The 14,833-nt window shown below is 40.1% G+C and overlaps 1 protein-coding gene across 3 annotated transcripts in view; it reads left to right on the top strand.

The window, feature by feature from the left end:
• Nucleotides 1-14,833, top strand: part of LOC124805010 — a 1,149,888-nt gene that overhangs the window by 1,109,688 nt on the left and 25,367 nt on the right. For 2 of the 3 annotated variants that reach the window (XM_047265410.1, XM_047265411.1), the window contains one exon: nucleotides 1,815-1,874. In XM_047265410.1, coding sequence (XP_047121366.1) covers nucleotides 1,815-1,874 — 60 coding nt within the window. The remainder of the gene's footprint in view (nucleotides 1-1,814; nucleotides 1,875-14,833) is intronic. The other variant, XM_047265412.1, reaches the window with a different exon arrangement.

The following is a 14,833-nucleotide window of genomic DNA, read 5'->3' on the forward strand; positions in this document are numbered from 1 at the left end:
CTGCTTACTGATCTGCTTCTTATTGATTCTTCAGGTGTTAGAAATGGCATACGGAGGAGCACAGACCCAGTTTTATGAGAAGAGGTGAGGGTTACTAGTCTTTCCAATCAATTACAAGGACAAATGGCCACACTGGCCTATAACTTTATTAAGATTCAGGTATACAAAGCAAAGTGTGGTGCTACAGACCACGAATCATGGAACGGCCAGATTCAATTGCTCTAATTGAACGCTTACTTTCGTGTACATGTAACAGTGTAACTGGCACAGGTACATGTTGACAAATGTTAACGAAAGTAAATAACCATAGCCCAGAGGTAGGTGCAGACAAGTTTTTCGCAAGTCGTCTTTAGTGCACGACGTCAACTGAACTGCTCACTTACAAAGCATATGCTAGAGGCTCTTCCATCCGAGGAAGCTGTCGCTCGATCTCTTGCATTTGCTGAAACTCTCGAACTCTGCCGAACTCTGCCTTGCTTTATGCTTAAGAGCCTTTATATACGTCGTTGAGGGTGTTCGCTTATACATGATACGTGACTGCGTCGCTCTTTAGCTCCAGTTCGCAATCAATGAGCGGGAAATCAGCAGTTTCTCAATGAAAATGACTTCTTAATGGAATGACAAAAGAGGCTTGCACTCCGCGACTCTACCTAAGATACAAGGCTTACAGTTAATATTGATGCTTAGATGATTTTTTCTCCTTATATCTGTCAACCACTCATGATTTGGTTATTACACTATCCCGCAATCACTTTTCATGACTGTTCGCGACAGATGCACTCAATTAGCCGACCAGCTTCACCGTTTCCGGGATGCCCGTTCCCATCTGCAGGGTCGTAACAGTCCGATCATCTCCGAAGTCTCTTATGCCAATGGATTTCCCATTTTCGGTTCTTATCAACTCTAGAACGAGTACTTAATCGTGTCTGCTTCACTTATAAACATTCCTTACCACGTCACGTGCCCGAAGCGTCACCAGGCGAAATTCAGTCATGCGGTGGCCGTTGCTCATAATGTTAAGGCGCATCAGGGTGATTGCGTGTATGCATCACACGTACATTCACAGCGAAAAACCGGCAGCGATGTGCCACGTCACCCATTTCTCTGAAAAGAAGGAAAAGTAATGTTTAATGTCGGCAAGCTAACGTGGCCCTTGAAGATAAAGAACCACCTTGCACAGCTCGGAGATAGGAATGAAATCGGCCATTTCATTTTCCGAGGAACCGTTCCCAATCCCTTTAGTTAAACCCGTGTAACACGAAACCTACATATCCGGTCGATAAGTTTGGCTCTGATCCTTCCAAATGCTAACACAATGTAGTCTCACTCGAAATGAGAGGTGAGTTGCAAGATTAGTGGCTAGTGACACTTTAGGAAAATCTGATTTTTTAAACTGAATTACGGTATTTTTGAAGTGTGTGTAGTCGTATTAGTATGCATTTAGCCCGTTGAAAATTTTTATTTCGTAAACCGATTCAAATCAACTTAAATATGTACGGAATGGTTCTTGTTCTAAATAGTGTTACAAACAGACAAATAGTTTTGTCAGTATGGGAGAAATAGCGCCAAACAAGGGGTGCCTGAAATAGGGTGACTGGAATTTTAGAAACGCTACTTCAGCGTTTCTCATTTGATGTCGCACACTAACTGACAAGTTTGTTTTAAACGGTTTTGTGTGAAACACATGTAAAGTGTGGAACTACTTTCTAAACTATAGTCGTACATATCAATATCAGCTTACAGCATGATCTTATAATTGTACGTACTTTTCTTATCCATAAAATGTTGACGGGGCACTTCTGTCTTTGTTTCAGCAGTTTGACGCACTGTGTAAAATGGAAGTCGCCTTTTTCACTTCGAGAGCCGCACTAAACGTAAGTCTTACGCTCTGACTTCGCCAGAGTGTAATAAATAATCTAATGTAGGATTAAGATTTACGTATTAAATTAATTTTTTGAGCTATCTATTCTCAGAGCACCACTGTAAGTAGTAATCCACTTAAATAATTTGTTTTTCTCACTGGTATTTCGTTAGTGCTAATATGATTTGTTTATGAGCTAGTACTAGCTTCTGCAGTGGTTCTGATACAGAATAGCAAAATCTGTGCTTCTTAGTAATTCTTCGATGATGTAAAGTGATGTCAGATGTTTGAAATTCTCATAAAATGGGTATACGTTGTACAGAAAGGAGGGCAATTTGCCATGTATACTTGAATACTGGGGGTTCACTAAGAATGAAAGAGCAAATGAAAATCTGCTCGGACTAAAAAGAGTGTAATTTAAAGCGCTGTCTTTCCCCTTTCCTGTACATCAAAGAAACAATGAAAGTACTAAATCCAAATTTCAGGAGTGTGTTAAAAATGCTAGGTGAAAGGGTGTGATGAAATATATTGATGATGTGGCTGTACCCTGTGAAAATATAGAGGTGTTTGAAGAAATCTTTAAAGAAATGAACAATTTATTCGACACAAAATATAGTGAGTTAAGCGAACGTAAGACGAACGAATTAAAGAGCAACAGAATTTAGATTAGCGACAAACGCATCATAAAAACTGGAGACCAATTTGCAGACAAAGTGTACGATTTTTGTTACCCTGGAGGCAAAATAACGCGTAGAAGTCGAGGCATTGAGAAGATAAGAAGAAGACAAGCACCAGCAAAGAGAACACTACTCTCTACATAAATCTTCTACTGTGAAACATAAACCTTAATTCGAAAAAAAAATTCGTAGGAAGTATGTGTGCAGCATTGCACTGATGGATGTGAATAACGAACTGTTAGAAAACCCTAAAACAAATGAACAGAGCCGTTAGCGACGTAGTGATAAAGAAAGTTGCTCAGAATGAAGCAGAATGATGAAGACTGAGGAAGTTTTCTGCCAAATGGAAAGCGAAAGGAGTATGTGGATACACATACTAGAAGCAGGGGCAGAAGGATAGAAAAGGAAGTAAGACATCAGGGAATAACTTAATGACGGTACAGAAAGCAATAAGAGCTAAACATGATAGGAGAAGACAGATGTTGGAACATAAAACAGAAAAAGATGAGGAATGTGATTGTAGGTGCCACTATGTGTTGGACAGATTGACGCGGGAAAGGAAGTGGTGGCAGACTACATCAATTCACCCAGAAAATTGATTACGTGAAAAAAACTCAGAATTAGCCAAATTACTGAAGCCTAGCTCTACATCTTAACAGATTTTAAACATGTAACATAATTCGTATTTTTGGCGACATATCCATCTCAGCCTTTTCACAAAGATCATTTTACAAAAGAATCAAAAGTAAGCTAAACAAAATATGCAAGATCGAACAAGCAATTGTGATCTCTAGTCTGTTTGTTCAAGTAAAATGTATAATGCGTTCCTTTCTCTGATTTCAACGTATAAAAATATGTCATTGCACCTAGATTGTCCTTGTCACTACTTTATCACATTAACTATTTGTTTGTCTGCGTTGTCTGTCACGAAGACTTGCTCAATATGCAAGTCAGCCTCCAATTCATATAATAATTACGTTGTTATAAGAAACATTTTGTTTGCTTTCCCCGCTTTGTAGCATCCACATTTCTTGACCTATTTAGTAACTGTTACCTTTGTGGTGGATCTGTTTCGCAGGCAACGAAGTTCCGTAGGGTGAATTTTGTCAGCCATGTCAACTGAAAGGTAGTACTAATTTCGATTAAAAATTTGTTCCTGTACTATGTCACAAGTTACTGTCAGTGTACAGACTGGAGAAAAATAGTATCAAAGCCACGTCTGACAGTGGAAGAACAACAACTGAAAGAGGAAAGCATCCTGATACCATTGTAAAGATAAACGAGGAGAAAATTTACTTCTGGAATTCGCTAGAAATCCCTGGACGGCGTTTCTCACTGAAACTTTGCAAATCTGGCATCAGCAATTATAACACTTGAATTATACCGAGCTACAAGTGCTTCCGAAATGTGTTGAAGGAATCAAAACTGAAGAAATGAACACACCAGAATCTGGCATCATCTGCACGAAAGGAAGGATAACAAGACTACCACATAGTCGGAAGATGACAAGGTTAGTACACAGTGACGTCATCGGTCCTACTGCTCCCGCGTCCTGTGACAGAAAGAGGTACGTCGTTGCATTTATAGATGACTATACACATGTAAAACCTGTATATATAGTGCAAAATCAATCTGAAGTACTGGAATATGTTAAACAGGATGAAGCCGTCGCAACTTCTCACTTCAGTTTGAGGATAAGTGTATTCCTTCGCGATATCGGATGTAAATACCTGTCAAGTGAGACGAACAACTTCTTTAAAGAGACTGGAACCCAGTATGCATTTACAATAAGATACGCACCACAATAAAATGGAGTGAGCGAACTCATGAATAGGAACATTAAAAACCAGATTCACTGCATGTTATTGAACAGTTAACTTGAAAAATATTTTTGGTCAGAAGCAATAAAGACTTTTGTTTATTTGACAAACTGAACGCCAATATGTGGATTAAACTGACAATTTCTACTATTCTGTGGTGTGCTGAAATGTGAAAAATGACGAAATTTAAAGTTTTTGGTTGAGTAGCATATTTAAGACGACATATAGAAGTGATAGTTCATGATGATTAATGGCGGATGGCGCTAAACAGGTAGGTCATCAGCGACAGTGATTTCTGGGAAGTTTCATTACAGGATAAAGAAGTGCTTCATGGTCGAATATTGTCTTAATAGATATCGTCTATAGCGTCCTGAAGAGAGACAATTATTCGTGGAGCAGATGTCAAGTTTAATGAAAGTAGTCTTGATTTTAATAATGAAGACTGGATCTTTTGCGAAGAAGACACGAACGCTGGGCTTATCATTGGTGAAGAAATTGTTAATTACTACATTAATGACTCGATATCAATTGAAAATTAAGATGTTAAACCTCCCGAAATCCGCAAAAGTGCAAGAGGTAGAAAATGTCCGGTGTTGATGGAAGACTACGCTGTATTAGCAATAAATGGAGAAATGTACGTCGAGAATGTTCTGGAGACTTTCAGTGACATTTGGAGCAGATCAGATACAGAGTCTCTATGCTGTTGCAGAAGAGATGAAAGTAATGAATGGAAACGAAACCTGGACACTACGCCAGTTACCTGAAAACATAAGGCTGCTGACACAAGCAGTGAGTGGGTTTTTAATGTGAAATGTGGTGACGTAGGAAATTTTATATAAAGCTACATATACATCTACAACCACATACATAATCCGCAAGCTGACGTACTGTGAGTGGAGGAGAGTACGGTGTGGCACTACTGGTCGTTTCCTGTCCTGTTTCACTTGCACACAGAGCAAGGGGAAAACGACTATCTACATGCCTCCGAAAGTGCCCATATTTCTCGTGTCTTATTCTCATGGTCCTTACGTGAAATGTATGTGATGGCGGTAGGCTCGTTCTGCGGTCAGCTTCAAGTGCCGGTTCTTTAAACTTTCTCAATAGTCTTCCTTGAAATGAAAGTCGCCTTCCCTTCAAGGACTTTCGTTTGAGTTCCAGAAGCACCTCCGTAACACTTAAGTGTTGCTCGAATCAAACGGTAAAAAATATAGCAGCCTGCTTTTGAACTGCTTCGATTTCTTCGTTTAATCCAACTCGGTACTGATCCCAAACATTCCAGCAGCACTCAAGAATAGGTCGCACTAGCGTTCTGTATGTGGTCTCCATCTCAGGACTAACCACACTTCCCCAAAATTGTCCCAATAAACCAGAGTCGTCCATTCACCTTCCCTATCACAATCCTCGGATGCCCGTTCCATTCTAGCTATTTAAACGAGGCCACTGTCTCAAGCAGGACACCACTAATACTGTATCCCAAAATTACGGGTCATTACGGGTCTGGTTTTCCTACTGAACCGCATTAACTTACTTTTTACATTTAAAGATACATCACACCAACTAGAAATTTTGTCTCAGTCGGTTTGTATCATCCTACAGTCACTCAAAGATGACACCTTCCCGTATACTACAGCATCATCAGCAAAAAAAAACCGCAGATTGCTTTTCCCCATTCCACTAACGTATACAGAAAATAATAGCGAGATCCTATCACACTTCCCTAGCACGCTCCTGAATATGCTCTTGTCTCCGAGGGCAACATACTAGGATCTATTACTTAAGAAACCTTCGAATCATTCACATGTTTGAGAACCTACTCCGTTTGCTCGTACCTTCGTTAACAGTCTGCAATGGGGTACCGTGACAAATGCTTTTCGTGACCCTCTGAGTAAGGAATCTGCCTGTTCCCCTTCATCGATAGTTTGCAGTATATCACGTGAGAAAAGGTCAAGCTGATTTCATAAGAGTCATGCTTTCTAAAACCGTGTTGATTCGTTGTCACACTCTTTCTGGTCTCTACGGAACTTATTCCATTCGAGGTTGTAAAATACGCATTGGAACTCTGCATCAAACCCATATTAATGATATTGCTCGGTAATTTTGAGGGTCTGTTCTTCTACCCTACTTATATACAATAGTCACCTGCCCTTTGTTTTAGTCGCTTGGGATATTGCGTTAGGTGGCGATTTACGATAAATGCAATCTAAGCAAGAGCACCGTAGAGTACTCTTTGGAGAATCGAATTGGGATTCCATCCTGACCTGTCGACTTATTTGTTTTCAACTCTTCCAGCTTTTTCCTACGTCAAGGGATGCTTACTACCCTGTCATACCCACGGGACACTGTGAGATGGTCAAACGACGGTATGTTTGTAAGATTCTCCTGTGTGAACGATTTTTTAAGCACGGGATTTAAAATTTCGGCTTCCGTTTTTCTTTCTTCAACTGACGCTTCAGACTGAAGTGACTGGATGGAAGCCTTAGACCCTCTAAGCGATTTTAAATAGGGCCAGAACAGAGTAGTTTCTCGAGTTTGTGCTAGAAGGAAGGGAATTGACTATAATGACACATAATTATGCTCCTGCAGCAAGTTTCACAACTCTCAGAACATTACTTTCTGTCACGAACATGAAAAATTGATTGCACGTAAAAGGTTTGTAGAAAGTGCTTTTCCTCATGGCAATTTAAATGAAGAAATTTATTTAATGGTAGCCGCAGAATTTGTTTCAGAACCACGTGTTGTAGGCAAGGTAACCAAAGCATTTGATGGTTTATATCAGGCTTAAATATCCTGAAATTTTATGTTGGACAAGTCTGTTAAGGATTTAGATTTTGTGCAACGCAGTACTGATGGATATCTTTATACGTAAAATAACTTAAACACTCCATTTTGTGAAATGTAGATAATATTTTCATTTTAGATAATGATGTGATGAGAACTCAAGAATTCAGATTACCCTTAAGAAGAAAATTTAAAATGAAAGATTTAGAAGATTTGAAATTATAGATAAGAGTGAAGCAGGAATAATTTTGAGTCATAAAACTTATAAGTTATGAGGACAATCAGTCTTGTACTGCTTCTCTTTGTAGATGAGAATATAGTACACTAAAACACAGGGATGTTACGTACCAGTTTCATTAGTGGAAACTAAATGTCAAGCGCACTGCTACAAAATGTCACTTTCCTGTCATTTTTTTACAAACACGTGCAATCAAAGTTTTGAAAAGTTGTCACAAGTAAGGGAATAGGGAATATTTAAAGGTGTGAGTACATGTTGAATTTCGATATTACGAAAAAGGTTATTTCTGCTACAATGTCTTTGCTTTCCTTACTTTTGGGAGGAGAAATTAATGACCAAAACAAGAAAAAAAGTCTAGTACACACAGGATTTTAAATGCATACTTTAAGAGCTGTGATCAGTTGTTCATCTTCGCTAGTGTAAAACGTATCTCTTCGACTGAGCATTGTACTGAGCAAGTGCTCATAGCTCTTAAGGTATGCATTTAAGAACCTATGCTTACCAGAAATTTTTTCTTGCTTTTTGTTCATAGTACATCCTTCCAGAATATGAAAAGCAAAGAGCTTGCAGCAGAAGAGATGTGTTTCATAGTATCGAATGTGAACAAGTGCTCATATCTCTTTAGCTACGAGCTTTAGAGCCCGTGTTTATTATATTTTTCCTCTCATTTTTATTTAAGGAGCCCGTCTCTAAAGTTCGTCGGCATTTTTTGTGGGACACTGTGTTTATCGAAGTCCTTATGATCACTTTTACATGTCTTAAATTTTGGAGATGAAAAATTTTCAACTTGTCTGCTCTGAATGTATGCTTATTAAATGTTGTTGTTACTTGTTTCTTGTATTGCGCGTTCTTTATTGTACTCAGCGAGTAAATCAGTTAAATCTGAATATGTTTTACTTGCAACCATAATCTTCTAACAGATTTCTTCAACGTCTCTCTGGTGACTTTGTTATATTTTGGGTACATCTGTCATCCAGTGGATTTGTGACACTCTATCGTCAATTTAAACTCGACAAATATTAAAGTTCCAAATTCCGCATCACGCTCTCACTGTTCAATATTCTCTTATGCATATTCTCAGTTCATGTCAGCGCATCTCAATGAGAGCCACGAGGAAGCTCCTACTTTTTTTTTTTTTTTTTTTTTTGTTAAATAGCGTTCACATGTGCTGCGTCAGATCGTACCACAGAAAAACCTGATTACAGAGGCTGCTGGAACATCTTTCTAATTGAAAGACAGAATTCGTTTTCTGTTCTTGTTACTTACTTTGCAGTTTCAAGTAATTCATTTTGATTTTAAAGAGGTATAAAAATTAAAGTAACAATTTAAGTAATTATCATATGTGAATGTCGCAGTCTTTGTGACTTCAAATACACTGACTGACGAAAAAACGGAAGCACCCAGGAAACATTGTCGGACGTCAGTATGACTTCGTACACTTACGCTCCATTAGCTGATATGTGGCTGATTAGAGTTGCAATCTTGTGAGAGAGGTAGAACGCCCACATGAATGTATTAGTGTATTAGTGTTGTTCGTATTTAGAGTTGTTACCTTGCTTGGTAGGGTTTAAAGGCAGCTTGAACAGCGTCAGATGTCGAGAGACTGGTTTTATTGACCGATGACGCATCTTATTCGTGTAAGACAGTGCCATCAGCACCTACTGGTGCTTGAAAGAGCCTCATTAGGATTTCCATTTGGCCGGCTCTTCGAACGGAACAATGTTCAGAATGGTCAGGTAATTGGATGTAATAGCTCCCCGATGTTGGACTGCATGGGAACGTAAATGCCGCCAAACTCGTCATCAGTGCTGACCTACACAAGAAGGGAGAGCTGGGTTGTGCACCAGGTACATTGTAACCCCTTCACGTTTTGCGCCTGCCGCTTGAGAACAACTAATGGTTTCCCAGAACATCCTATGTCATCCCCCACCACTTGTCGGTGACTATCAGCAGACGGAATACGGAACTACCGTCCAATACGTAGGCGTTTGCAGCGGTGCCGTGACCGGGAAGTATGGAATGCTGGAATGCTAATAAATGGCCTCACATTATGTTCAGCAATAACTGCGGTTCTACACTGCCCAAGATGACTATTGTTGGCGAGTCTCGCGACAGCCTGGGGAGAGCTTTCGTTCTTCCAATGTTTTGGAGAGGCCCAGCTGTGTTAATCATGTCATCACGGTGTGGCTAACCATTGGATATGACTTCAGGTCATGGTCAGCGGGATTAAGGAGACACAGACTACACAAAAGAACCTCGGGAACATTCTGCATCTCCGTGCCTTACCTTTCATGTGAACGTTTTCAGGGCAGTGTTTGTTCGCGTACAGCACTTGATTCAATGAACTGTGTAAGTGATGTTGTGGTATGCTCGTCATCGGCTAGATTTCAAGACCAGTCCCCGATAGAACAAGTATGGGCCCAGCTTGGGCGGCAACTCTATCCCAGCGCCAGTGCCTGGGGCACAGGGACCTGTTACAACAGTTGTTGGCCAGGTTGTCTCATGAGAGGCTACGGCAGCGTTATGACACCCTTCGCACCCGAATCAGTCCACTAGTCGAGGCCAGAGAGGATGTAACGTGACACTGATAAGCACGCTCGTGAATTGTGAGTTTGACTCGATGCTGTAATCACTCAAACAACACAACATACTCTCTCAATCAGTAAAGATTCATTTTATTTCCTCCCGCCCTTTTGAATTTTCACTTTTTGCATTGGGCAGTTAAGTTTACATTAAATGTAGACAAAAACAAAAACTGAACCATACGAAATGTTTTACGTTGTACGATGGTAGAAAACGTCCATCTAAACGGTAATCACTAATTTAACTATACACCTCATTTCCTTTCTTTTTTTATTCGTTGCTATGGATTTTCATAATCCGCTAGCAGCTATAATGATCAGTAGAAAAAGAAATGACGATTTTACTAAAGTGATATCGCGATTGGTGTCGTAGCAACGGTCTTGTTTCTTGCCGAACCAATAAAACCCAGTGCTCTTTCATTAGCTGTCGCCTCGTTTAGGACGGTCTTGGGCTTTCTTACAGCCCAATAGGCACAGGATTTATGCACATCCTATATACTCCTGCGAAACTCTTAGTCAATTTAATGGTTCTCGTAACGTTCTTCTGCCCGGCTCTCCAATTGATTAAGCTAACTCTTATGTAGTCTTTCGTTTCAAAATAAGTGTTTCCTTCTAACTATTCATTTGAATTAGAGCTCTAACACTTTTTATAAAAAATGCGCGTCTTTTCTTTTTATCCTTTTTTTATGTCTTTAATTGAACAATAGTAGCTGTCGTAATTACGATTTGATAGAGAAACATATATCACCTCTTCCTGATTTAAAAAATGATCACTGTTTTTGTACTTTACCAAATGGATTACAGTTATCACTCAGTTTCCAGCATACAGTGACACACGGCCTGCAAACTAGTTGTTTCGATGTGTTTCCAGAATTAGATATTCAGTGAAAATGATTCTACGTATATTGTTCACAGTGTTAAATGCGTGCAACACTAGAGACGACGTGTAGGTAATCTACCAAAACATTGCGAAACTTTAACGACCCGATTGGGTGCAACGCGCGAAACTCTGAGCAGCATATTTCCTCGAGTTCATTGTTTTGCAGTAAAGTTTCCTTATCCCTCTACTAATGTAGTGTCCGTGGAACTGTTTGCATAGAACGAATTTACGAGGGCAGCAGAAAATTTTAGGAAGTTCAAAAAGTAATCAATATCTAGTAAAGCTCAGGAAACTCTTGTGATAGCGAATGTAAAAGCACAGAACATGTGCGTTCTACTTCCTCCAGCTGCACATCTAGTACGCAAGCTACTGTAGAGCCTTTGCAGGTTGGAAACGATAACTGTTTTACAACGTACTGCTGGGGTGTTGGTATCATCTTATTGAACAATTTGATATATGACACTTGTGGTCTATTTGAACTGTGTAAAAATGGTAATTAAATCGTAATGTTACTTCGGTCTTCTTACTGTGGATATAACAGTTAAGTTTAGATCGAATTGGACACGCTATTTGTTTTTCCATAACTTGTTCAATAGTCTTTTTGTTTCATTATCATAACAGGAAAGGTTAACTTATTATTATCAACGAAATCCGGTGGCATAAGAGGACGAGGGGATACTAAGAATCTTGAGCTACGCGCATCCACTGTAACTTAGTGGGCTTTTGTAGGCCAGTACTCGAGATTCTTTTCAGACCTGACAGACCAGAAGTATCTTTTATCAAATTGTTCGTTTCGACATCCCCTCACCACTGCGGTACGTTGTAAACTGTTGTCATTTACATGCTGTAGAGGAGATTCTACGTACAAACATTAGCAGCAGACTGTCCTGTTGGATTTGTTGTTTGCGTGGCCCGGTACTCGACTCAAGGGGATAGTCCTCTACGAACGCATCAAATAGCGGGTATTTCGTGACTTTTTCAAGTAAAATAAAACGTAATGTTAAATCTGATGATACAGTTTTATTCCTTATACTTTTATCTTCAAGCCAACATTTTTGGTCCACATCGGACGTTACCTCTGACCGCTGCATCGGATGGAAGGAGCCCTTCCACCCGAAAAGTCGCTGTCCGGTGTGAATTCCCCAAGCCCTCATACTAGACCCGTAACAAAATAAGGTTGTGTAAGTTATTTTCAATATATTTTTCATTAGCGTATATAGAAAGTTTTCAAAATATTAAGTCCTAACTAAATGGTGGCGTATTATAACAAACGTCTTACCTTTGGCAAAAAATTCGAAACAAAAACATGGACCGAAACTCTTCTGAACATTTAGCAAAACTTCTACGTACGATGATACGGAATTCAGTTTAAAATGCCGGCATCAAATTCCGATCAACATCATATGAACCCTTCTCAAACTATGTTTCCCACCTATTTGAAATTTACGGTTTCGAGAAAAACGAGTTGAAACTTGTGAGGTACATCTTTCGTAGTTAAGTTACACATAACCTTTAATCAGCACTCCCTGGACCATACATTAGTCCTTCCATATCGAAAAGGAGGTCCTCCTCCATCTTCTTCGCTGCCATGGTTGTCCTGTGGGCCTCTCTGGCAGATTCTGACATCCCCTGCTCTGCTCGCTCGATATACTTTTCGGTTGCTTCTGTGCTCAAGTTGGAAAGATTTTTCCTATCTCACGTTCGAGCAGGTTCATAATTACCATAATGCTTGTTAGGCCACCGTTGAAATTACATGCAGCCGCGATGGGCCCGATGTCGACTAATTTTTCCCCGCCATTAACTCGATAACACACTTTTTGGTGAACTTGGTATGAACACTACAGTAAATCAGGTATTCCAGAAAATATTGTACGCCAAAAACGTCGATTTTTTTGAAAGTTTAAAAGATGACTATCTTCCAATTTGCCGTATCTTATTCTCAAGATATGATCCCCAATGTGCGCTGAACCGTAGGTGCAGTAAAGCTGTTGTGCTGTCTTCCTCTAGTAATGGTCCTCTGAATATACAGTTTCGTGATAATAATGTCGACTTTCTTCCATAGATTAAAAGCAGCCTTAGGATTTCTGGTACACATTCATATGCGCAATCCCAGGTCAAAGCAATTCTGGACATTCCCTCCTTCGATGTCTGCTGCCATGTCTACATAATAAAAACTCCAAGCCCTACGAGATGTGGCTCAAATTCAAAGATATAGTAGCAACAGCAACTGAGAGATTCATACCTCATAAATTGGTAAGAGATAGAACTGATCCCCCAAGGACACAAAACAGGTCCGAACGCTGTTGCAGAGGCAACGGAAAAAGCATGGGAAGTTCAGAAGAACGCGAAATTCCGAAGATTGACTAAAATTTACAGACGCATGAAATTTGGCATGGACTTCAATGCGAGATGCCTTTAATAGGTCCCACAACGAAACATTGTCTCGAAATTTGGTAGAAAATCCGAAGAAATTCTGGTCGTATGTGAAGTACACAAGCGGCAAGACGCAGTCAATACCTTCGCTGCGCAGTGCCGATGGTACTGTTACCGACGACTGTGCCGCTAAAGCGGAGTTATTGAACGCAGTTTTCCGAAATTCCTTCACCAGGGAAGACGAATGGAATAGTCCAGAATTTGAAAGACGAACAGCTGCTACCATGAGTTTCTTAGAAGTAGATACTTCAGGGGTTGCGAAGGTCCAGATTGTATACCGATTAGGTTCCTTTCAGATTACGCTGATACAATAGCTCCCTACTTAGCAATCATATACAACCGCTCGCTCAGCGATAGATCTGTACCTGCAGACAGGAAAATTGGGCAGGTCGCACCAGTGTTTAAGAACGGTAGTAGAAGTAATCCATAGAACTACAGACCTATATCATTGACGTCGGTTTGCAGTAGGGTTTTGGAGCATATACTGTATTCAAACATTATGAATCACCTCTAAGGGAACGATCTATTGATACGTAATCAGCATGGTTTCAGAAAACATCGTTCTTGTGCAACGCAGCTAGGTCTTTATTCGCACGAAGTAATGGCCGCTATCGACAGGGGATCTCAAGTTGATTCCGTATTTCTAGATTTCCGGAAAGCTTTGACACCGTTCCTCACAAGCGACTTCTAATCAAGCTGTTGGCCTATGGGGTATTGTCTCAGTTGTGCCACTGGATTCGTGATTTCCTGTCAGGAAGGTCGCAGTTCGTAGTAATAGACGGCAAATCATCGAGTAAAACTGAAGTGATATCAGATGTTCCCCAGGGAAGCGTCCTGGGACCTCTGCTGTTCCTGATCTATATAAATGACCTGGGTGACAATCTGAGCAGTTCTCTTAGGTTGTTCGCAGATGATGCTGTAATTTACCGTCTAGTAAGGTCATCCGAAGACCAGTATCAGTTGCAAAGCGGTTTAGAAAAGATTGCTGTATGGTGTTGCAGGTGGCAGTTGACGCTAAATAACGAAAAGTGTGAGGTGATCCACATGAGTTCCAAAAGAAATCCGTTGGAATTCGATTACTCGATAAATAGTACAATTCTCAAGGCTGTCAATTCAACTAAGTACCTGGGTGTAAAAATTACGAACAACTTCAGGAAAGACCACATAGATAATATTGTGGGAAAGGCGAGCCAAAGGTTGCGTTTCATTGGCAGGACACTTAGAAGATGCAACAAGTCCACTAAAGAGACAGCTTACACTACACTCGTTCGTCCTCTGTTAGAATATTGCTGCGCTCTGTGGGATGCTTACCAGGTGGGATTGACGGAGGACATCGAAAGGTGCAAAAAAGGGCAGCTCGTTTTGTATTATCACGTAATAGGGGAGAGAGTGTGGCAGATATGATACGCGAGTTGGGATGGAAGTCATTAAAGCAAAGCCGTTTTTCGTCGCGGCGAGATCTATTTACGAAATTTCAGTCACCAATTTTCTCTTCCGAATGCGAAAATATTTTGTTGAGCCCATCCTACATAGGTAGGAATGATCATCAAAATAAAATAAGAGA

This window comes from Schistocerca piceifrons, chromosome 7, assembly GCF_021461385.2.
Source record: "Schistocerca piceifrons isolate TAMUIC-IGC-003096 chromosome 7, iqSchPice1.1, whole genome shotgun sequence".
Taxonomy (NCBI): Eukaryota; Metazoa; Arthropoda; class Insecta; order Orthoptera; family Acrididae; genus Schistocerca; species Schistocerca piceifrons.